The 24,536-nt window shown below is 38.4% G+C and overlaps 1 protein-coding gene across 8 annotated transcripts in view; it reads left to right on the top strand.

The window, feature by feature from the left end:
* Positions 1–24,536, top strand: part of LRRC7 (leucine rich repeat containing 7) — a 208,364-nt gene that overhangs the window by 143,003 nt on the left and 40,825 nt on the right. For all 8 annotated transcript variants that reach the window (XR_001873261.1, XM_017805638.1, XM_017805636.1 and 5 more), the window contains 9 exons: positions 883–1,085; positions 5,291–5,408; positions 6,237–6,315; positions 7,115–7,204; positions 8,618–8,674; positions 19,339–19,402; positions 22,231–22,305; positions 22,983–23,127; positions 24,037–24,109. Coding sequence is in view for 7 of the 8 variants with exons in the window: in XM_017805635.1 (XP_017661124.1) it covers positions 883–1,085; positions 5,291–5,408; positions 6,237–6,315; positions 7,115–7,204; positions 8,618–8,674; positions 19,339–19,402; positions 22,231–22,305; positions 22,983–23,127; positions 24,037–24,109 (904 nt within the window). In the remaining variant the exon portion in view is untranslated. The remainder of the gene's footprint in view (positions 1–882; positions 1,086–5,290; positions 5,409–6,236; positions 6,316–7,114; positions 7,205–8,617; positions 8,675–19,338; positions 19,403–22,230; positions 22,306–22,982; positions 23,128–24,036; positions 24,110–24,536) is intronic.

Genomic DNA, 24,536 nt, shown 5'->3' on the forward strand with positions numbered 1-24,536 from the left:
GATGTCAATATTTATTCCAGATTTAGGGACTGCCTGACATTATAAAATCTACTTATTGACTGCTCTCTCCATTCTGCAGTGGTGAGTTAAAGTGTTTTGTTCCAGTGACAGATAATAAGACCCAGTTTTGTAAACTCACTCGAGGGAGTTAGAGGTGCTCACACAAACTGAGGGACCGTCTGCAGCACTTGGCATCGAGGATGGGAGAAGTTTGGGAATGGGGAAACTTCCTAGACATCTATTTTACTGTAGAAAAAGTCCTTTCTGTGAGTTTTCAGCAGCCCAAGGCGGTACAAGAGGAGCAGGAATGGCAGGTGACCCAAACACCTGCTCTGGGGATGTGTTTGTTCTGGTTCTGTAAGCAGGGAAATTGGTGTTCTTTATTCCTCTGGTTGAGGACTCAGTGGAAATGCCTCAGCAGTGGCTGTGGGAAGCTGAGGAACTCTGCTGGTGTCAGAGGAACTAGATATTAACACTAATTTCTCAGGGAGAATCAGAACCTCTGCCTGATTCACCACCGTGACTCATGATCCAGGGACTGACACGTCCCTCTGTGCTTTGATGAACGTGCTTGTACTTGTGCCTCCACACAGTTATTTTCACTGTTAAACCAAGCAATGGTTGTGGCTGGGCTTGGAGTGTTTCCTTCTGTCCTGGTGTAGGGAAAAGCTGCTGGGTTGAGGTTGTGTTTTGTGGTTCCACTGGCAAATCACACTTCTCCATGTTCTGGAGAAAGGTAAAACAAGAGCTGCAGAATGCAGACTACAGAGATCCCTCAGAAAAACTGTATTTATGGACTGCAATCTTGATGATAAATCTAAATAAGAGTCCCCAAAATGCTGTTGGTTTCAGTAACCTGTGTTTTCTCCCCTTTTTCTTCAGTATGCTGCTTGGAGATGACAACCAAAAGGAAGATCATCGGCCGCCTGGTGCCGTGCCGGTGTTTCCGAGGGGAGGAAGAGATCGTGTCCGTGTTGGATTACTCTCACTGTGGCCTGCAGCAGGTGCCAAAGGAGGTTTTTAATTTTGAGAGGACCTTGGAGGAGCTTTACCTTGATGCCAACCAGATTGAAGAGCTACCCAAGGTAATCCATGTTCTGCTGGAAGACAACGTTGAGTCCTAAAATGTGTGTTGGACAGCGATGGCTCCTTTAGTCTGGAGAAGAGGAGACTGAGGGGAGACCTCATTGCAGTTACAACTTGTTGGGAGGGGAAGAGGGGCTGGTGGCTCTGGGGGTTCAAGGGCAACTTTGTACAGTTTCTCCTGCCTTCTCGAACAGCCCAAGCAGCCAAACCCTCATCCTTACACTCCATGCTGGATAGGGCAGAGCAGGAGCACTGATGACTCCTTCCCAGCAGAGGAACACGGACAGTGGAGCCTTAAACTGGGAATTGAACAACTGTCCAAAAGAAATGGTTCTGCACAAGTTATTCCTGTGGCATTTGGTAGCTTGATCAGGAGCCACTATATTTGAATCCTTTTTATCCTTGCTTTTCAAAGGAAGGTCTCTGTCACAATGAGCCCTTTATCCTTCTGGGATATCAGTGGGACCCTTCCAACTCAGAATATTTTGTGATTTTGTTGGGAAGTGCCAGTGCTGAGTAGGAGTTTCACAACTGCAATGAGATCACCTAAGTTATCCTTCCTGAGTAAAATTCCTCTTACGGAATCTTTCAATCTCTTCTTCTGCTGATTAATATTTACTAGGAGGAATTAAAAGTTACTGTAACTTAAGTGTTCTGGAAACAAAAGAGAGCAAGGTGGTGGAAAAACCAATTAATGGCAGGTGCTGGCTACATAATGAAGCGTGAAGGGATGTAATCCAGCCCGTAATTGAATTTCTCTCCACAATAATGAAAGATGCTCACAAGTCTTTAATTAAACACTGTCCCCTGTAATCCACTTTCCATCATTTCACAGCACATTTCTCAGTTAGGCTGCACAGAGACTTCCTAGAAATTCTATTTCCAAATGTAGAAAATGTGCTTTTCCTATTCCATGGAGTTGCTTTACTGGGATGTGATGGGCCATTGCTTGAGGTCATTGACTCCATCCCCAGTTCTGCACAGATGGAAAGGCAGGGCAGCTCCAGGAGCTTTAGTTCATGGGGGAAAATGGCTGTGAAGAGCTGCCTGATCCCTCCTAGAGAAGAAAACAGAGAACCAGGAGTTTTTTCTGTTCCCATAAACATGAAATGGGTCCTGGTGGAGACCATTTGCTGCTGATGGATCCCTGAGATCCAGCTCTCTTTTATGTCATGGTTTCATTGTGCTACAGAAGAATATTGGAAATGTCTAATTTAGGTAGGGATTTTGGGTATTTTTGGGCTGGATCTTTATAATTTGATATATGTATTTTGGGTTGGAAGTATCAAAGTGGTTTTCAGACTGAGCTGCAGTGACTGATGGAAGACAAATAGAGCAGGGCACAGAATAATGCCATGATTCCATATGGGAAAACTGACGACCAAAGGGAAGGAGGCAAAAATTAGGAAGGTGATAGTTTTTAGTTTTAATTTATCGTAAACACAGCATTTATCACAGTCTTGGCCGTGTGTAAGAGAAGATTAATAAGAGTTAATTTGTTTTCTTACTAGTGATCATTTTTGTCTTAAGCCTTTATTAATCATTACCGTGAATTAAACAGCCCAAATAATTTCTTTATCAAATTTGCTGCTTCAGATATTTTTGCCCCATGGCTCTGAACCTTTTTTCCACTGTTTAATTAATATTCTTTGGGAGAAAATGGCATTTTTTTTCCTGAAAATGGCACTATATTACTTACCATTAACTTTGTATTACATGTGGCATTCTACCACAGGCAGAACTTTAGCCCCTCTGTAAATAGGATTTCAAATAACTTCTTCCACAGGACGTTTTTGTTAATTTTCCATTCTTTGCCAGATGTTTTGTGCCTCTGATATTACAACATTTTTTTGAAATTCCTTATAATCTTGAACTTGATCATGTTTAAAAATATAATGATAAAATTATAAAAATTATAAAAATTATAGAAGCACTGCTAAAAACTTGTTAAGTCCCAATCTACCCTACTTGCTTTCATTGCTACGTGATACTCTAGAACTCAATAAATTATTTTGCATTAAGCTGATGCATTCAACTCATTCTGCCTGCTTTTATTTTCGGTTTTACCTTACATTTGATATATCATAATTATGATTTTTCTGTTACTTCATTAGAAATTAGGGTTTAGTTTGTAATTTTTATATTCCTTTTTTCTTTGAAGGATTTGCAGGATTGTTATATAATTCTTACCCTATTTTCCCCTAAATCTTGCCAAGTCTTTATTTTCTTTGCCTTTGAATTCATCATCTTGAGCTGCTGCTGCACAAATGTCCCTTATTTGGGTGAGTCAAATGAATGGATGACTAATAAAAAAGAATATTGATCTTAATGAAGGTGGAGTGACTGGAAATCAACATCCAGAAAAACAGGAGTGGGATGAAAATTCTCCCCAGGAACCTTTGGAACAGCCAAAGCCTTTCTGACTTGAGATATTCAGAATAAAAGTCCATTGTTATAATTAAATCTCAATGAACACCTCTTGAGTTTTACTCTGAAAGGAATTTAAGTCATGTATGGATATCCAGAGCAATGGTTCCAACCAAATCAGGATGGCAAGGCCAGGAAGCTCCAGAAACTCAGAAAAACACCTTTGGAACATCCAATGGGGGAAAAAATTGGCCATCCAGTGGGCAATTTTGGGCCTACGTTCCCCACCCTTATATTCTTTCTGATACAACAGTATATCATTCAAATCACTCCAGAGGGAATATTTTTTATTAGACCTCTTCCTTCAGCAGTTCCAAAGCCTTGGATGTGTTCACACAGTGTCAGAACTCTGAGTTCCAAACCTTCCTCGGCTTCTGAAATAAGAATTCTCCAGGGAATGGCTGGGAATGTGCACTGGGCATTTCATTTTCCATACGGTATTTCTTTTGTGGAGTTTAACTCAGGAAATTTTCTGCCCAAACCTTGGCCTGGTTTGTATTTGTATCAAAATCCTGCAGGTTCCTCCTGCTGAACATCCCCAAGGTCTGGAGCTGCTCTTGTGTAGAACAAGGGCCACCTCCAGAGCCTCTTACTTATGGTACTTTCCAGACTCATCCCAAATGATGTGCTTCCTTACAAAAGGAAAAGCAGGTGCTCTTGGAAAGGAATTCCTTGTTCTCCAGAGAGAGATTTCCTGTGGATGAGGTGGAAAGTGCCTGCATGGAATGGGTTCTCCTATCCCTCTTGGGTTGTGCTTCTCATCCTGAGTATTCATTATTCACATGATTCCTTCCCATTTTCTGAGAACTGGTCATTTTGAAGGAAAAGCAAAATTTTTCTAAAGGATTATCATAGAAAGTTACCTCAGAAATATTTCAAATTGTTTTAAAATTTGCTTGAAGTGAAGCAACAAGTGGCCATTTTCAAGCCCTTTTGATGTTAGTTTTCTCCTCCCTGGATTCTTGGCTGAGTTTTCCATCTAGGAAATCAAATTATTTTGCATTCCCAGATAGGCTGTGAGCGAGTTTATGGACTTTATTCTCACAGATAAGTCTATGAGAAAGACTAAATCTGATGAGAACTGCACTGATACTGGAAGGACCCTTGTGAGATGCTTGCAAAGAGCAGTTGTTTTCCAGAACCCACTGAATTTTCTGGTGAAAACTGGGGACCTGCTTTTATAAAATAAGAATTTGAATGAAAAGTAAGAATCAAGTCCTCAATTTTGAGGGGGAATAGAAAGAATATATCATTGTATTAATGTCAGAGCATTTTTATACCTTGAAGATAATTAATTTAATCTGCATGCAGTCAAAATGTAATTAAAATATGTAATGAAAAATATGTAATGAAATTAAATATTTTTTACCACAAGACACAAAATTTTTTCAATTGATATGAAACATGTAAAACAGATCAATAATGTATAATTATTATATATGATGTAATAATATAAATACTTACAAAACATTGATTGCAATGACTATGCAGTTTTGGACAGAAGGCTCTTCTTTACCATTGCCACTGCTAATTTGGGTTATTCCCATTGACTGTAAGAATGTATTCTCGAAAAAAATATGTTTTGAGGATTGAATTCTCCTGGAGCAAGTGGAGTTTTGTGGTATTTCACAGATTCAGAGTTGGAAGGGACACACAAAGATCATCGAGTCCAACTCCTGGCCGTGCCTGGGACCATTCTGTGTATAAATAATGATCTCAAACTGTTTGTTTTCCCTGAAACTCTGTAAATCGTCTTTTTTTTTTTTTTTTATTGCAGCAACTGTTCAACTGTCAGGCTTTACGGAAGCTGAGCATCCCTGACAACGACCTGTCCAGCCTCCCCACCACCATCGCCAGCCTCGTGAACCTCAGAGAGCTTGATATCAGTAAAAATGGTGAGACATCCAAAGTGTCTTAAGGAACTGTGGTGAATATGAGCAATAATGAAGTTTTAATTCCTAATGGTTAAGAACCTCGTGGTCTGGGTCTGGATTATGGCCTGGCACTTTGGAGAAGGTTCCATAAAGATCTACCTTGTTTATTTTTCTTTTAAAAATCAGACTTTGGTTTAGCATCACATGACTTGTGCCCAAAAAATATTGGCAAGAGGAGTGTGAGGCCACTTTTCAGTGCACTTATGAACTGTTCCACTTCCCAAAGTGGCTTGGAACTCACTAGGCTCTTGTGTGAAGGATTTAAGCACATGGGGTTGTGGGTAAAGAATTCCAGGATTTATATAGATTAATTTGCTGATGTGCATCCCCAGTTATGCATTTACACATTTATGTGCCTAAAAACCTTTGCAAGCCTGAACTCAAGTGTCTTTGTTTTAAAAATGATGCTTTGGCACTCCTGAAAATGTTGGGAAATTTCTTATCAGTGGAGTCCTCGAGACTCTCGGGATTCTCTGTGTTCTCGGAAGAGACAAAGAGAAGCCATTTGGGAAGAAATGAAAGGCACAAATACCAGTACAGATGATGTCACTATTTAACTCTAGAAGATTATATAAATCAAGCATTAGCATAATAGCCATAGTATAAGGCATAGATTCTGTTCTGGTGTGTTTATTTAGGGCTTAAGTACTTTTAAACTATAATACTCAATGTGTGTATCCCTCCTGTTGGAGCGGAAGTCTGATCTGAAAATACCAAATGAACTCACTTATGAACAAAACAAATAAACAGGTTTTTGTGTAAATAATAATTCTTTCCGTGTTTTTTTAGGAATTCAAGATTTTCCAGAAAATATCAAGTGTTGTAAATGTTTAACGATTATCGAAGCCAGTGTGAACCCCGTGTCCAAGTGAGTATCAGCAGCTGGATTTGCATTCTGTAGGTGCAGAAAAATAAGCTCAGATTTAAAGGAATTGTGTCAAGTTCATTTGCAGGATTAATCTAACTTTCTTTTTAATTGTTTCAAACCCAGAGGGGATGAGTCTATTGGAAGATCCAAGTCCTCTGTTAATGGATGTGGGATCTTTCCACTTAGCAGAGAAAGAGTTGGCAAAGCACAGAGGCTGAGGTTTCATGTGTTTGGCCACTGAAAACCTCTTGGTTGGGGCTTTGATGACACTTTTCCCTTCCAAGAAGTTGTAATAATAGTAACAAAAAATCTGGTTTGTAAAGCTAGGAATTATGAAATGGAATGAAGGAGGAAAAGGATGAAATTTTACTACTTCAGTTTAAAAAAATTGAGGGAAAGAGGAAGAGAAAGAATGAGAGAAAAAGAGGGAGAGAGAGAGAGACAGGAAGAGAGAGAGAGAAAGAAAGAAAGAGAGAAAGAAAGAAAAAGAAAAGAAAAGAAAGAAAGGAAGGAAGAAAGAAAGAAAGAAAGAAAAAGAAAGAAAGGAAAGAAAGAAAGAAAGAAAGACACCTTTGGCTTAAACCCTTACCTAGGAAGGAGGAAAAGGCTATTTAATGTGGTTATTGCAATGTGGAGAAGATGAGAATGAACAAAATTGTCTGTAATGAGTAAGTTCTTCTGGAGAATTTGGATAGACAAAGAAGGTGAGAGAGAAAGTCACCTTTCTTCTTCTAAATATACATTGTTTTATTTCCATGGCAACGCTGAGGTGAGCATTAAGGGTTTTGCTGTTTTTTAGGCTGCCAGATGGCTTCACACAACTTCTAAATCTGACCCAGCTCTATCTAAATGATGCCTTTTTGGAGTTTCTTCCAGCTAACTTTGGAAGGTAAGGATGAGTCATCAAAGCACAGTGATCGTGCATTTGAACCTGGCTTAGGCTCTAAGGGTCTGGTTTAAATCTACCTTCTCTTGAAAAACTAAACAAAAAACAGATTTTGGCTTTTCAGCACAATTTTGATGAATGATTGTTGTAGAGGGAATGTTGTGTCAGCAATAATGTGGTGGTGAAGTGATGCAGTTTGGCAGTTGAGGGAAAAGGTGAGAAGAAATAGAACTTGGAGGGGACTGTCCTTCATCAAATGTGTGACTCAGTTGTGGCAAGGGCAGAAAACAGCAATATGGGCTCTGCCATTGAAAAATGGGCTGAAAGATAAAAGCTGTGAGTCAGAAGGGAAGAAAGAAAGGACTGAAAGGCAACATGTGAAACCAGAACAAGAGAAGATTCAAAAGACAGTGGAGCAGAAGGGCTGGAGAATGAGGGTAAAAATAAATGCAGCAAAAACTGAGCCAAAAAATGTTAGATAAGGACAAAGCAGAGGTGGTAGAATTCAAAGTTGACCCAATTTGCCATAAAAGGGGGCAGGAGGAGCTGGTGGATCCCTACCCTGCCCAACTGTGGCAGAAATGGGGAGTTTATTCCACATGATGAAGGTGATGGTTGGCCTTTCTGCCTCTGGACTGTCCACCTGGCCACAGAGCTCAGAAGACAAAAGATGAACAGAGAAAATATTTGACATTGTTACAGAATTCACCTAATACCAGTTTTATACTTATCCGTCCTGTATGTTTTATGGTTCAAGTGAGAACACCAACCCAGCACTCTAAAACTAATCCTGAGGCTGTAAGTGATGTTGGTCTGCTCAGACCTGGGGAAATCAAGTGCTGCTGTGGCACAGGCCTGGCCCTGACCCAGAGCTGAGCCAGGCTGGAATATACCAGCTTTTCACAGTAACTCCAAACTATTTTATTAATGACTTGAGCAAAGTAAACAGAGTAAAATTTCATTTCTCTCAAGCATTTCCAGGTTTACTGAAGGATAAAAAGCCGCTGCTCTTCAGTTCACAAGTTCCTTTGAAATTTTCTGCAAATTCTACAACCCCTCGCAGGTCTCCTTTTAATTTACAGTATTTTTAGCAGAAGTAGGACATGTGCTGAGTGTTGATATGAATTAGAACCTACACACAACAGCCCTTCCAAACTCCATTGTGCTATTAGGTGAATTCTGTCGAAGCTTTTCAGAAGAGTTTCACTGAGGACAGACATGTTCTGCCTGAGTGTGTCTGTCCTTACATGAAATTATTTGGTTCTGAACACATTTTGTACCCCAGAAGAACTGATCATTGGACTGTAGTGCATGAAACAGACTCTTCCTTTATTGAAATAAGTAATTTTAAATCATTCTTATGGATGCCTGAACTAATTCACTGAATGAACTCATTATTTTTTATCCTATTTCTAGACTTGTCAAATTGCGAATTTTGGAGTTAAGAGAAAACCACTTGAAAACTCTACCAAAGTAAGTGATGGAATATTTACATTTATTCACCTGGAATTGCCAAAAGTGAAAAATATTTGTATTTGCAGCAATGCAATGGTGTATTTTCTGTTAAGAGTGTATTTTTTTTTTGCATGATTTAAAGAAATTTTAGTGAAGGGTTTTAGCAAAAAGCAAAGATCTGTGATTCTGTGACATGGCGGAAGATGGATCCTGTACATTAACTGAGTGTAAATCAATGACCAAAATCTACAATGTGACATTTTAAGATAAATAAATAAAATTGAAAAGTAACAAATGAGAGAACCCTGGTCAGTGATGATATGACAGTTTGTTTTCCAGTAATTAATCTGATATGTTGAAAACACTTTCTGTGTAACCTGATGGAATGCTGGTTTGAACAGAATTTAAATGGTTTTGGTGCTTTTCAGAACAGTTAAAAAGCCTGCATCGGCAGAATAGGGAGGAAGTATCAATTTGCTGGTGTTTCTTGGTGCTGTTTACAAAAAAAAAAAGGAAGTTTCTATAATTTGTTGCTGGAATTTGACCAACATTTCAATGGTTTTGAAAAGGAAATGGTAAAGAACTGAACAATAAATCTCTACCCCTCCCATGCTGCACTGCATAAAACGGGGACTTTGCTTTTCTATCCAGACTAGAATTATGTAATTGTTTTCTGGAAGAGGGATCCTCACCAATGGAAAAATATCCATGGATTTGGGGCTTGTTAGAAAGGAGTTTAATGCCTCAGTTTGGAACTCCAATGCACTTCTGGATGTTCCCATTTTCTGCCAGCACCACTTTCTCTGCATAAAATACTTCTGCATGTGCAGTTTTAACCTACTGAAAATATCTGTATGTTCAGCCTGTAGATCTTCCCAATACTCTTCTATAAAATCAGTAATTTATTTCCCCTCTGTGTGGTTTGATCAAAGATTATCCTTGACGCCGGTTTCCAGGATCTTCTGAGCAGTTAGAAATACTTGGAACTGTCTGGCCAATATTGCAATTAATTTATAGTATTTTAGTAAAGCTTTAATTTATGCAACAAGATTAGATTTTATTTTTTTTCTCTTGAACTCTTCAGAGCTTTTGGGAGATTCTGGCCAAGTTATGTGCTTGGTGACTCTCTGCTGATAGCAGAGCCTGTCCTTGGAGAAGTGCACTGTGGCTTTCTGCTTGTAAAACTCAGCCTAGTCCAGAATTAACCCAACCCCAGACTGAAATTACCAGTTTTCCCAATTTTTGTGGACAAACATTCCTGAGCATTCCATAAGCAAAGCTCAGAGCTGTTCCCTGCTAATGAACTTTGCTGTCCCTGTTGGCATGAGGAGGGTCTGTGGTTTTGTCAATTATTACAGTAATTGAACTAAATTCCCAATTATTCAACAAAATCTAGTAGCTAAATTTACGTCTTAGTTGGAAAAAGAAAGTTCTAAGAACATTTCCAACAGAAGCTTTTAATCTATCCAACAGTTGTGTTTAAGCCTGGCCTGGTTCCAGGCCTAAGGAAGCTTGTTAACTTGCTTGAATTTTGTATTTTCTAAGAACAGACTCTGTCATAAACATTCATTGCTCTTCACATCAAGAGATGTCAGCAGACCCGCCACTCCCAAACTGAATGTTTTTGGACGTTGCTGAACTCCTGAGAGCAATCAAGAGTGTCTCATATCTCAGGAAAACCTCAGAAACTCCCTGTGCTGTTGATTGTTTCAGGTCTAGAGTGTTTCAAAGATCTTTGAGGACATTATAGCACTTGGATCTTGTCTCTTAGAGCTGTTTGGGCAGAGGAAAACACCTTTGCAGGGTTCTGGGGGATTTCTTTCAGTAGACATTTGGAAAATTGAAAAATTGTAGGAACCTCATTTGTTGCTGGTGAGTCACCAGTGTCTTAGAGCCTGGAGGGGCTGTAATTGTGAGAAAATACCTGTATTTGCTGGGTGACTCACTGGTACCCAACTGGAGCTGTGGCTTCTCAGCTCCTCTCTGGTTTTCTGGACAGTAGGAATTACAGCTCTGTTTTTTCTGCATGTTAGGAAATGATGTCCAATGGAGATATTACCAAAGGTGTGACTCCCTGGCACCTGATGTTAGGGAAAACCAGGATTTCTCTTGGTCTTCAGCTGTTGCTCAGAATTAATTTGGCTTGTGAGGAGTAAAAGTTTAATATCTCAAGTACAGCCTCTAAAATTGGCAGAATTAAGTAATTCTGAAGGTGAAAGCATTTAAAAAGTGGATGAAATTTAATAGCACAGTTACAAGGTCACGTCCTGAGGGACTAACAGAGATTTTTGATACATGAGGAGTTCTTCAGTCAGGAATCAGATTGGGAAAAAAAGATGTGAATGTAAAATGTCTGAGTCATTGATCTGAGAGAGCCTCGATAGGGCCAAATGCTCTTTATCAGAGTGTTTTCACTCTGACAAAGAAACCCTTGGGACATGGGAGAAAAAAGAGGGAGGCATCATTTGGGAAAGCTCCAGATGGAATGGAGATGGGGAAGAGTTAAGCAGGTCCTAATCTGATAGGAAAAATAATGGATGTGCAGTGTTATATGGAATATATTCATATATATATTTAATATATTTTATTAAAAATAGTGTGTTACTTAAGCTGAAAAAACCTGAAGTCAAGGGGAGATATATCAGTGTTTGTCTCTGCACACACTGACCATGTATCAGGTTATGGAGTAAACTGGTTTTTGGGTAAAATGGTTAATGGGTAAACTAGTTATTGGGGAAAAGGATTAGTGGGTAAACTGGTTTTTGGGTAAAAGGGTTATTGGGTAACTGGTTATTGGATAAAAGAGTTATTGGGTAAACTGGTTATGGGATGAAATAATAATGAATAACTGGTAAATGGGATGAAATAATTCAGAAATGTTAAGTTTTTATCAGAAATTACATAATTACATTGTGAGGTTCTTGGTGTGGCTCAGCACTTTGACATTCCTTTGCAGGCATTTGCATGTGTCATTCTGTTCTTGTTGGTTTAAACAAGCATTTTTCTGAAATATTCTGATTTTGCAGTTATCTGGGTCCCCTCAGTTTGCTTTGTCTTGGTCCAACATTCCTGCTTTCCAAAATATTTCATACCTGTGGTTTTACTCCTGATTTGAGTCAGGAAGAAAAGGACTTTATGGATAAGAAAATGATGATGGTAATAATGATGATGGCGATAAAGGTGGAGGGTTTTTTCCTTTCATTAACATTAGCCATTTTATCTTGATCTGGTTTCAGACTTAAAATATAAACCAATGTTTTTAATTCTTGATTGCACATTTTTAAGTTCTGATTGTAACAAAACCATGTGAAAATAGAGGCTGTGTTTTAGCCACACAGTTTTATTTCTGAGACTTGCTCCTTATTATTTTTGCTGTCAGAATGCAGACTCTCCTTGGACAATCATTCTCTGATCTTACCTGTTGTAGGCAATAAAATATCACATCAGTATTTTCTACTTTGCCTTTTTCTCCAGACACCTCCAATTGTGAGGAATCTCTGAGCTTTTGCTGCCACTATTTACATCAAAACAGAATTTCTGTGCGTTCAAGTGCCACAAAAAGTCTATGAAAAATAAATGTTGCTATTTTCTATAATATTTTATTGTCAATGCTCAAATATCTTCCTTGATAAAGGGCATTAGATGAGTTTTCTTCTAATAATTCCAAAGCAGAGGTTAGTTTCATTTAAAGTTTGCCATTAAAATTATTTGAAAGAAAGATGGACACAAGAAGGATGCCCTTCATTAAGTTTTTCCTTCTGGATAACGAATTAAGGTGTGAAAACAATATTTTTTGCAGATATAATTAAAGTATCTGTTTTGGCTTCACAATTATGTACTGCAAAAAAAGCTTGGGGGGAAAACACGTTTTTCACCCAGAATAATTTACTCTTATTAAATGTCACGAAGTGGGACTTTTTCTATCCTTTGAATTCCAAGTGTACTTTTATTTTTTCTGTAACTATAATGTGGGAAAAAATGACATTTTTCTCTGACATTCTTCCATTTCTTTTTTCCATGTCTTCCCACTTCTTTCCATTTATTTTATTCCCCCCAAATTTACAAATATAAATGTAGAAAGTAAATGCTGGTGGGGGGGATGCAGGTTATTTAGCAAAGAAATAAGATGGGAACAAGGCAAAGTGGGGAAAGTTTCCTATTCTTGACGTAATGATCATAAATCTAGATTTATTGAAATTATTTGTAACTCTTATTTATGTTGATTATTTTTTAAAAGTGGTGAGACTGTGTATGAGACTCAACAGATGAAGGTTTCCAAGCAGCAGCATAAAACCTGTATAAAAAGGACATGGTGATTTGGTTTTAAAACAATATAAAGTGAATTAGACCAGATTCGTCCTTGGCAGAATAAATCTCAAATAATAGTGGGTGTTTTGCAGAGGTTAAATTTGCGAATTGGAGGTATTTAAACCTGTAGAATTACAATTCTTATGCCCTTCTGTAGCTTAGACTTTATTCCAAACTGACAAAATAAACAGAATAATACAGAAATTCCAGAAAGATATTCAGAGATCAAACATATCCCAATGCATTACCTTCCTCCAGATGGGAAATTTGCTGGATAAAAGTGATTATTATTTCCATTAACCTGATAATCGAGTGGTAAAAAGCTTTGTTGTGACTTACAAACATTAGTGCCATAACATTTCTATTCCTCACATCCTTCCCACTCCCCAAATCCCATTTTAGGAAGTAAATTTGCAAAAATCACAAGTTGTCTGAAGTGTGTTGAAGTCAGTGGAACAAGGAATTTATCTCAGCTCAGAACATGTCCAGGGGATCTAAATCTGGGGGAAAGCTTTGCTTTCTCCTGCTATTTTTTGAACTGCTGTTCCACTTTCTCCCAAGTTTGTGATCAGGATGGAAACTGTTTGGCACACTTTGACTTTACAAATGTGTGCATCGTTCCTGGTGACCTGTTTTCCTCAAATAGCAGCTCTGGCTGAGTTTAATAACTCCTACTCCAGGAGGCTTTACTACCTTGGCACGACGTTATTAAAATATTGGCAATATTTTAATAAGTGACTACTACTATGAATTTTCCCTTTAGGCTTTTTAAAATAAATATATTTGCTGCTCAGAGAAGAGGCTGAAAGATGTGTTATATTGCTTTCTTATTGTAAAAATGCTTTTCCAACTTATATAAGGTTGTCTGAAAAATTGCCTTAATTATTCTTCATGGAATCGCAGCTTGGTTTGGGTTGGAAGGGACCTTAAAGCTCATCTTGCTCAGAGCAACCTGGTCTGGTGGAAGGTGTGCCTGCCCATGGCAGGGGGTGGAACAAGATGAACTTTAAGGTCCCTTCCAACCCAAACCAGTCTGAGATTCTGGGATTCTATGATTTCTTTTTCAGAAGAGTTTAGATCTGATCAGTGGCACTAAATTTCAGTTAATGGCACAAAGGGGTGGGAGGGGAGAACATTTATAACTGTGGAGAATCAACATAGCCCACCTTCCACTCATTTTGTTCTTAATTATCGCAGAACCTTGAGCTCCTCCCAGAATGACCGGGAGCTAAAAACACAAAGAGTTCCTTCTGCCTGTTACTAATGAGATTGGATTTGCTTGTGCTTAGACTCCATGCTCTGCTTTCTCGGGAATGTTTGGTTTATGGTGTGCAAGAAAATGGCTTGTTATACTCAAAACACCTTAAGTTAAGAGTGTAATTTCCACTGTATTTGAGTAAACCCAAATATACAGAGTAAAAGCACCTTCACACAATTCCAGCTGCAGGAGGAGTCAATAGAGAGAAGGTGGCTGAGGGGAGCCATTTGGAACAGGGTGGGTTTTACCTACGTGGCCATCAGAGACCTTCTCTTTGTCCTAGCTGGTGTCTGTGTGCCCTGTGTCCCTCTGTGGTGAGAGACTAAGGGGAGACTTCATTGCAGTCACAACTTCCTCGTGAGGGGCAGGCACTGATCTCTGCTCTATGGGGATCAGGGACAGGACCCCAGGGAATGGCCTGGAGTTGTGTCATGGCAGGTTTAGGTTGGATCTCAGAAAAAGGTTCTTCCCCCAGAGGGTGGTTGGGCACTGAACAGGCTCCCCAGGGCAGTGGTCACAGCACCAAGGCTGCCAGAGCTCAGGGAGTGTTTGGATGATCCTCTGGGACACCTGGGGTGACCTTGGTCCTGTGCAGGGCTGAGGGTTGGACTGGATGATCCTTGTAGGTCCCTTCCAACTCAGCAGATTCTGTGACTCTGTGATGCTGTGAAGTTCTTGCAGTGTACCCCTCAGAAGGTCTGTAAAGTCAGCAAGCGGAGAGCCCTAAACCAGTGATCGGTTCCGTGGGGTACAACAGGTCACCTTGTTCTGCCCTTTCCCTTGAGCCATGAAAAATTCCCTCTACTGGAAGGCTTTTATTGATGTCATCAGGAAAGAAAAACAATCATGCAAAACTTGATGACTCTCAACTGCCTTTATTCTTCCACATCCAAACCCTGCTGGATGATTGCTTCTGAAAAACTGAGTGTTACGTGTGTCTGAGTAAATGCCAGTGATCATTAGTTCTTCATCACAATTGCATTTTCCTACTCAGTGAGTTCTTTTATGGACCAGTAATCTTTGCTTTTCCTATTGAAATACATGTGTAGATTATATTCACTAGTTATTTTCAGTATTTATGCTTTGTTAGCCGTATTTTAGACCTTTTCCATGTTTGTCCCATTTCGGTCCCATTAAAGCTCACAAGCTCCATTTTGTCGTTCCTTCCTGGCGTTGAGTTGTGAAACAAATCTTGCCCATATCTGTGATATTTCCTAATTCAACATCATCCCCCTGCCTGCCTGAAACAGGTCTCTGATCAAAAGATCACACTGTGGCCCTACAGTTTGGTTTTTCCCTTCCCAAGCCACGTGTCCGATAGGAGTCATGGAATCCTTGTTGATGGTGTGGTAGAGCAATTCTCCTGGAGAGCCTGTCTGTGGAGATCTTCCCCATCTTGTAATCTGAACTACTCCTGGAGAAGAAGAAATCAACCATCCTTCTGCCTAGAACTACACACAGATATTTCTGCTCTGTCATTCCAAGGTGCTCTTTGCTCTCTCCGACCACTCCTATCCCACTTCCTCAATTAAGATGCAGATAGTTACTGAGTCAGGACATTTTTCATCTCAGATTCCTCCTTACCTTTTCTAACACATCCCTATTTATCTCTCTGGCTTTTCCTTTAGAAATAAGCCTGGGTTTGATGTGTGTTCACGCTGCCTTCAGGCCATGTTTCAGAAGAAAGAAGAATCAAAAGGACTGCAAAATAAGGAACCTGTGTTGAGAGGAGAATTCTTTAACTCTTGTTTTTTTGCTTGGCTGTTTCTGTCAACTTTTAATCATCAGATATTCCTTAACACTGTTTCAGCTTGGCTCATCCCTGTTAATTATTCAGCACCTTAAGTTAGATCTTCGTCCTGGTCTCTGGCAAAGAAAGTGGGAAAAAAGGGCTAAAACTGCATTTTCAGTCTCTCTTTATGTTTGTTCATTTCATGTGAAAGGAGCCCATAAAAGCATAAAGCATGTGCGGAATTCCTTAGAAATATGAATCATATATTGTATATCCTGATGAAACATCGATTATTTTTGGTCAGCTTTTAGTATGGAAACCTTGGGCTGCTTTTTCTCGGTCTTCAGGATGGTGGGGACACAGATACCAAGTCCTGTAAAATGACCCAAGTCATTTTGTATTGATTTAATAACCTGGTGGAGTCCCCATCCCTGGAAGGGTTCAAAACATGGGTAGATGTGGCCCTTGAGGACATGGTTAGTGATGAACATGGTGGTGGGGCAGCTTGATGGTTGGACTTGATGATCTTAAAGGTCTTTTCCAGCCGTAACAATGTCATGATTTTATTATTTTAGATATTTTCTCTCTTGGGTATTTCAGTTGTGTAAGTTCTTGTATCCTCAAAATCAGCTTTTAAATTCACTCTGTTATTTTGAAGGCTGGATAATAGATTCAGTGCTTCATGACAGATTAATTTATACCCTTGGTCCTTAGCTTTATATCATACTTGCTTTATATTCTATAAGTTATATAAATTATCTTGAGATTCACTGAAAACTGAGGGGATTTTTTTAAGCTGTTGCATGAGGTATAAACAGCTCTTTGTGCTTGGATCATGTGATGCTTTAGCCCTGGTTAAGATTTAACTCCTCTGCAACAGGTAAATTACTACATATTAATTTTACAAAGTACTTCCAAACCAACTAATTGATGAATTTAAAGTTACATTGCAAAGTTTAAAATACTAAAACTAAGAGGCTCCTCTGTTCCAACAATTTGGGAATAAAGGTTTTTGTGGACAACAAAAATGTGAGAAAATATTATTTGAGATGAGCACAGCAGCTAATCCAGTACTGGCAATGGATTTGCCTCATTTATTTTTTATTTCTTCAGAAAATAATGTCATAAATTCTAATGGAAAAGGAATTCTGTGAGTTGCTGCCCAAAGAAATAATGTGTGTGACCCTTAGAACCTCCTCAGTCCCAACTCTGTAGCAGAAGCTCCTGTTTGATGTTGCCTATTCCATTGTATAAATGACATTTTTTTTGTGGAAATCCAATCATGTCTCTGACTTGTGAAGTTTTACCTATTGGAAGTCCTTTGGTTATTTATGATTACTTTTCTTCACACGTGGGAATAACTTGGATGTGATCAGAAGTTTGTGATTGAAGGTTTCATGCAATCACTATCTCCTGCCTGTCAGGAGTAAACAGGATTTTGAGGAGAATCCCATGATTCCATTAAAACAAGTCCTTTGTTTTGCCAGAAAGTCTAAACCAAGGCATTTTCCTGGATATTTAATGTGTTTAAAATGTGTAAATAAGTATTTTCTAAATAAGACAGCAAAACCAAACATGCAAGAAAGTTAAATTAGGCAATTTAGGTGATTACCAGGAATAATACCCCTGAATTGTATCATGGGAGTTATAATTTATGGTTTAGAACCGTTGTGAGCAATGTTAATTTTTCACTAAGTGTTCTTAGTTTCTATGCTGGTTTTTCATGCTTTTGTAGTTTTTAGCATGTTCCATTATTGTGTTTAAAAATAATTTAAATATTCACTTTATTCTGAACCTAATAAGACTTCCATCCTAAGAGCCAGAAATCAGATCTTCTCTGTGTAAGTCCTGAGTGGAGCTACTTATGAATGGAAAAATAGCTCCAAATGTGATACCAGTAAAGATTTATGGAAAATCTTTGGTCAATTTTATCAGCACATTAATTCCATTCCATTACATCATTTAAATCATGAATATTTAACTGAACATTACTCATAATTGCTCCTTTCCTTATCCACCTTTATAAAATGACCCCACATAAAAAATATAATGAAGCTTTCCCTAAGAAAAATAAAAGTAATTACATGGAAGAGCTAAAAATAGCAGCAGCTGATGGAAAATCTCAGCTAATATTCCACTGGAGACCTTGGCAATGCTTCATCTTTTGATGGAACCCCAATGAATGGAAATTAATCTGCCTCCACACCAATGTTAGTTTATGCATTGATCAAATAAGTTGGGAAATACATTGGAAAAGAGTGGGAGAAGAAAAAGAGAAATTAACCCATCAGTGAACTGAGTGTGGAACAGGGCAAGTATCAGCATTAAGCAGCAAATTTATCAGGAATTAATGTGTGTCAGGGTGGCTGTTGGGGCAGGAAGACGAAATGGTGCTGAAATAAAACTGGGCCTGTTTCTGGATGTTTCCAAACCACCCAATGATCAGCAAAAATTCCATATTTGTTGTGTTTCGAAGACTCACTTCCCTCTCCTCCTGCAGACTGACCTTTCTAGTTCGGTGGAGTTTATTTCCCTGTTGTAACATACTAAAAATGAAGTTGCCTTGCCATAAATATGCAGCAGAGCTCCTGTGCAGCCACAGCACAGCCTCATTTTGCCATCATTTAGATGCTAAAACTGGGCTCTGGTTTCCAATCCCAGCATTTTTGATCATCATTTTTACCTCTGGTGCAAATTGCAGAGATGAAATTGTTGATATTTTAGAGCACAGCAGTTAAGACTATGCTAATTTTTTGATTATGATTTGATTACCTTAGAAGGCCCCTGAACTGCCTCTTGCAGTTAATGCTAAATTACTTAATTAATTATTTTTATCTCTTTTTTTACCAAACCTAGTGTGATATTTAGACCACTTTGGTCCACTAGGGCTTAAAAGAGAAATTCTGCTCTAGTGGTAAAACCCTGTCCTGGTTTTGTTCATGGAAACAAAGGCAGTGATTGATATATTTACTTTGAACTCCATTAAATTTGAACCTCAGAGCAGTGGAGGGCCTAGCTCAGGCCATGAAGAGCCAAACCACTCTTTAGTTATAAAAAAGTTGATCACAAATGTATAAATCTGAATCAAAAAGCCACTTTTTATATTGTATTTCATTTCAATTACTTATAAACTTAACAAGGGACATTTTCCTTGAGAAACTATACAAAATTCTACCAAGATTCTGTTTATTTTTACACTGAAACAACTGTTGCTTTTTAGTTCAAGGATGGAATATATTGTTCAAATTTGCATCATCAGCATCAAACTGGTGTAATTCTTTTTACCAGAACAGTATTGTTGCAGCTTTATTTTCATCCAAGCAAAATTTGACTGACATTTTGCAAGTTAAAATCTCATTTTAGATATTTCCTAATCTCTTACAGGTCAATGCACAAACTGACTCAGCTGGAGAGACTTGATCTGGGCAATAATGAATTCTCTGAACTGGTAAGAAACACAGCATTTTTGAACAGAAAACCTGTGAGGTTTGGATGCTCTGTTGGTGGGGCATTGAACTTTTAGTGGAAAGGCTTTGCTGGATTGTGGCCACGGGCGAGGGACACGTTTCCTTGTGGAATAGAAGGTTCCTGAGGTGAATGTTGATGTCAGAATATGCTTCATCTCCATCAGGCTTCTGCAGTTCAGGTCAAGGTCACAGAGGATTCTCCCTCTGAGCAGATTGTTACTCCTGGGATACTTCACTAGTCATGAATTGAGGATCTCAACAATTTTTTGCATCAATTATGTATTAATTTCTTAATAGTTATCATTATATCATATAATTGATATCTTATATCAAACATTAGAAATAGCTGTTACTAATTATTAGAAATTGCTATTAGCAATTTTTAGAGAAGCTGTGTCTGCCCCATCCCTGGAAATGTCCAAGGCCAGATTGAACAGGGCTTGGAGCAACCTGGGCTAGTGGAAGGTGTCCCTGCCCATGGCAGGTGTTGGAACAGGATGATCATTAAGGTCCCTCCCTGCCCAAACCACTCTGTAGTTCTGTGATCCCACCCTTGCAGGAATGCCATAGGAAAAGTGGTACTAATTTAAATCAAACCTGTGAACAAAAGGATAAAAAGGCCCTGTTTTCATGGATTCTGAAAATCTGATTTGGGTTTCAATAGAAATTTCCTTTTTTTGAGAGAAAAATGTTCCCTGGAGCTGTGATGGTGTGGGAGAGGTTAATTTCTTTGACATCCTGGGACTGTTTTGCCCTGGAAGAACCTGTGCAGGCAAACTGGAGCCACAGGCACAGGGTTAACTTCAAAACTGAAGTAATTCTGTTCATTCATTTTGCTGGAAACAAGATGACACAAATCATGGGGTTCCTGGAATAGAAACTGTCACTTCCTAAAGAGCAGCTGTATCCAGGTGACTTCATGTAATCAAGGGAGGGAAGAGGCAACTCATGTCCTGGGGCTCTGGGAGCTGTAAATCCCAAGGAATGGGACATAGGTTTGACATCTGAGGGGATTTTAGACCCTTTTTTTGACATTTGAAGGGTCAAAAACTGGCACCAGGCAGATGATGAGCAGCAATGACAGCTGGAAAGGAAACAGGAGAAGGTAGGGAGAAAAGGAAAATGTAAGAGGATAAAATGTAATATGTTTTTAATTGAAGATTAATGTCAGTCTTTAATTCAGACTTGATCCTGGGAAGCATTTCTGTACCAAGAGGGTGGTCAGAGCCTGAAACAGGATTCCTGGAGAGAGGGGGTTGATGCCCCAAGCCTGGCAGGGATTAAGGGGCATTTGGGGAATTCCATTATTAAAGTTTTGGTCAGACTGAATTGGTCAGGAATGGATGGTCATTCCAACTGATTTTATTAAGACCCTTCCAATTCATTCCTATTCCTATTCCCACTCTCCTCTATTCCAATTGTGGCAATCTATGTGGAAAATGAAAATGTTCTTCAAAAAGACATCAACTGAAGCATTTCTAACAGAGACAAATAAGTTTTTAATATCAAAATGTCTCATCTGGGTCCTGGTGAACCATAAAGTGCCATAATCCAGGATACACCATAAATTCCATAATAATGGTAAATTATAATCCATGCTCAAGGAATTTCACCTCAAACTGTGCTATGTCCAGCACAGGAATAGGCTGTTCCCTCTGAGAAAGGTGTCTGTTAATGAGAGGAGTTTAAAAGCAAATTAAAGTTGAGAGGGAAAATTATGATTATCCATAATGACCTGAGTCAGTGAACACTCTGGAGGAATAAAGAAACATTAATCAGCACAGGAACAAATAGTATAAAATAACCATTAATCAATTTAGCCTGGAAATGAGAAATGGATTTAATCATAGAAGGACAACAGAATTTTAATAGAATTAGCAGAGGCAAAATAAATAATCTTTAAATTGTTAACTAATAGTTTTTTAATGGAAACACATCGTGTGGCTATGTGGAAAACTGAGCGATTGAGCTCTGCTGCTGAGCAGGTTTATTGTTACCTGATGAGGCATCAGGCACTTCTCCTGCCTGGAAAAGTGAAAAATCACATTTCTCTTGGGAATGACAACACTGCAAAACACTCAGACCACATGAGATAATTGGAGATCTCTCTTAAGGTCTAGTGGTGCTGGGCAGAGGTATTTGTTCTGGCTGTGTTGGGATAATTCCAGGGCAGTTGTACCACAGGCCTTTAAAATGCTTGAACCTGGTTTAGTCAGGACCAAATGGAATGTTTAGTACCAGTTTCTGGTCTTAAAAATATCTCTACACCTTGATAAAGGAAAGCAAGTTGGAAGTCCTGGTTTGCTGTGGAAAGTGTTTCATCAGAAAGGAAAACGCTGCTTAGGCTGAAAGCTGGGAGTATTTGGGACCTGATAATTCCTGGTTTTCCCAGATCTAAGGAGTCAGAAATGATCTGGGGAATTGCCTATTTCAGCTTCTCTCATTAAGATCTCATAGTTTTGAAAAGAGTAAAACAGATTAAATTTAATATTGCGATTTTAAGGCACACCATGACTGTGACTCCTGAGTGTGACAACTGCAGACATCAACTCTCCTAACAAGTTCTCCTTTGGATTCAGTTCTTTTCCAAAGCATTCTTGTATTTTACGAGTTTTGCAAAAGAGCACCAGTGGTTAAATTAAATAAGTGAGCTGTTCCTGTCATTAAATATCTGAAAGGCTGATGTGGGTTATAAAAAACAAAGGAAAGTGAAGAGGGAATCTTTTTTTTTACACCAAAAATTGATTTATATTTAACTGAAAAACCACTGCTATATGTAACTGTCCATAATTATATATTTTTTTCTCAGCCTGAGGTTCTTGAACAAATTCAGAATCTAAAGGAACTGTGGATGGACAATAATTCTTTGCAAGTGCTTCCTGGGGTATGGACATTTATTCTTTGTAATTGAATTATTGTGTTATGTAGTGACCTATTTACCTGACAGTAAAGGAGCATTTTCTTGCATGGGGGCACAGTCCTTCTGCACAGTCATTAATTATAATCCAGAAATAAAAGTTACATGATAATGTCTAAATATTCAACACAGAAAATCTTCATCTCTTTGGTGGGGCTGCAAATGAGATGGGAGTTTTGAGTGAATATCCCTTCAATCCATGTCCAAATGGAGAAATAATACAACTATATCACCAGAAACTCAGTTTTTCAGCAGATTTCATGAATCTGGAGCACATTAATTAGCAATAAAAGTTAAGCGATAATGTCTAAATGTTCAACATGGACAAGCTTCACTTCCTTGGTGGAGCTTCCATCAGATGAAAATTTTGAGTGAATATCCCTTGGATCTGTGTCCAGATGGAGAAATAATACAACTGTATGGTCAGGAACTCAAATATGCATCAGATTTAATGAATCTGGAGCACACTAATTGGTTTGGGGTGTTTGGTGCAGCTCCTGAAGGGGAGGCTGAGACCACCTTGGTCCTGCCTTGTAAAGGTGCTGAGATAATTGAACAGAACCTGTATCACTCTTGTTTGTCTCTAATTAACTTAGCAACTGGTGTGTGTCTGTCCAAGTAACTCTTTCTCACGTGCTATTAAGTCTATAGGGAAGTTAAAACAGCTCGTGTACCTGGATGTGTCCAAAAACAGGATAGAAACTGTGGATTTGGACATCTCGGGATGTGAAGGGCTTGAGGATCTCCTGTTGTCATCCAACATGCTGCAGCAGCTGCCAGATTCCATTGGTGAGAAAAGCTCAGGGATTCCTCTAAACTTTTCCACCTGAAAATTTAATTTATATGTACTTTTTGGTAATTATAAGACTTTATAATCGTGGCCCAAGAACTGACATTAAATCCTAAAGGAGGCACAAACATCTGTGTGTGGACAGTCCCTAAAGACCATTTGGTAAAGTCAGGAACAAAAATCCCTGGCTAGAAAGTACTGATTTTTCTAGTTTGCTCTTTTAAGGAAAATAAGTGAAGAAGGCTACAAGTGATCTAAATTTCAAAGTATGAGAGTGATGGGGGGAAATTGCTGCTCTGAGTTACAGCAGTAAAAAGGAAATAGTTCAAACTATTAATTATCTTTTTTGACTATGTTTCATGCACTGAACTTCAGATTTTTTTAGGATATATAGAAATTCTGGAAGCCAAGTGCTTGTAGGCACATCTGGATCTCTCATTTCAGTGTTGATCCCTCATATTTTCTTTTCAACTTCCCTTTGAACTGTTAAACAGGACTGGCATTTGATTAATTAATAAAGAAAAATCATTAATAAAGAAATTTATCTATTAAGACATTAACAGATAATTAGAAAACTACTCTTCCTGCATAGGTAAGATAGTATTATTTTTATTGCTTTATATTTTTATAAAGATATTATTGTTTTATTAATATTTATATTATTATCTATTTTTACATTATTTTTCAAGGCCACAGAAATGCACTTAATATTTCTCTTGCAATTCAGCTTAACATTTGATCAGGACTTTATTTTGATTAAAAGAACGTGTCCTATACCCAGATATTCTCTAAAATCCAGACCTGAGTTATTCAGTGTTAGAAATCGTTAGGGTTTTAGCACATGGGAGATTATAGAAAATATTAATGTCAAATATTTTTCTACTACTTTTTCCCCACCTGCTCTCTAGGGCTGTTGAAGAGGCTGACAACTCTGAAAGTAGATGACAACCAGCTCACAATTCTGCCCAATGCCATTGGAAAGTGCGTATGAGATTAATGTGATTTTCAACGTTAAGTAAAATGTGTTTTCTCTTCTGCTTTTTTTCCTTCTGTTTTTGTTTTAAATATCAAATAAGACAAAGATATCCTGAATTATAAAATAATTCAAATTTTATAAATAAATTTGCAAATAATTTTAAAATGCCTCCTAACACCCAGTTTAAAACATTGAAATTTGGAGTACCACTATTACTTCTGTGGGTTTATACTGGTGTGAGGGATAAAAAGGCAAAATATATTATATTTTCCAAGAAAAAGGCTACTTTTCTGTGTGAATCACTCCCAATTTAGATGATTAGAGCAGAAAAAGTAGAAGAAATAGGAGTATTTGGGGGAAATACGTCTGTTCCCATGGCAACAGCCTGAGGCTGGTGTGAGAAGGAGACGCTGCAACCCTTGTTTATGTGGA

This window comes from Lepidothrix coronata, unplaced genomic scaffold (assembly GCF_001604755.1).
Source record: "Lepidothrix coronata isolate B3197 unplaced genomic scaffold, Lepidothrix_coronata-1.0 Scaffold12, whole genome shotgun sequence".
Classification (NCBI taxonomy): domain Eukaryota; kingdom Metazoa; phylum Chordata; class Aves; order Passeriformes; family Pipridae; genus Lepidothrix; species Lepidothrix coronata.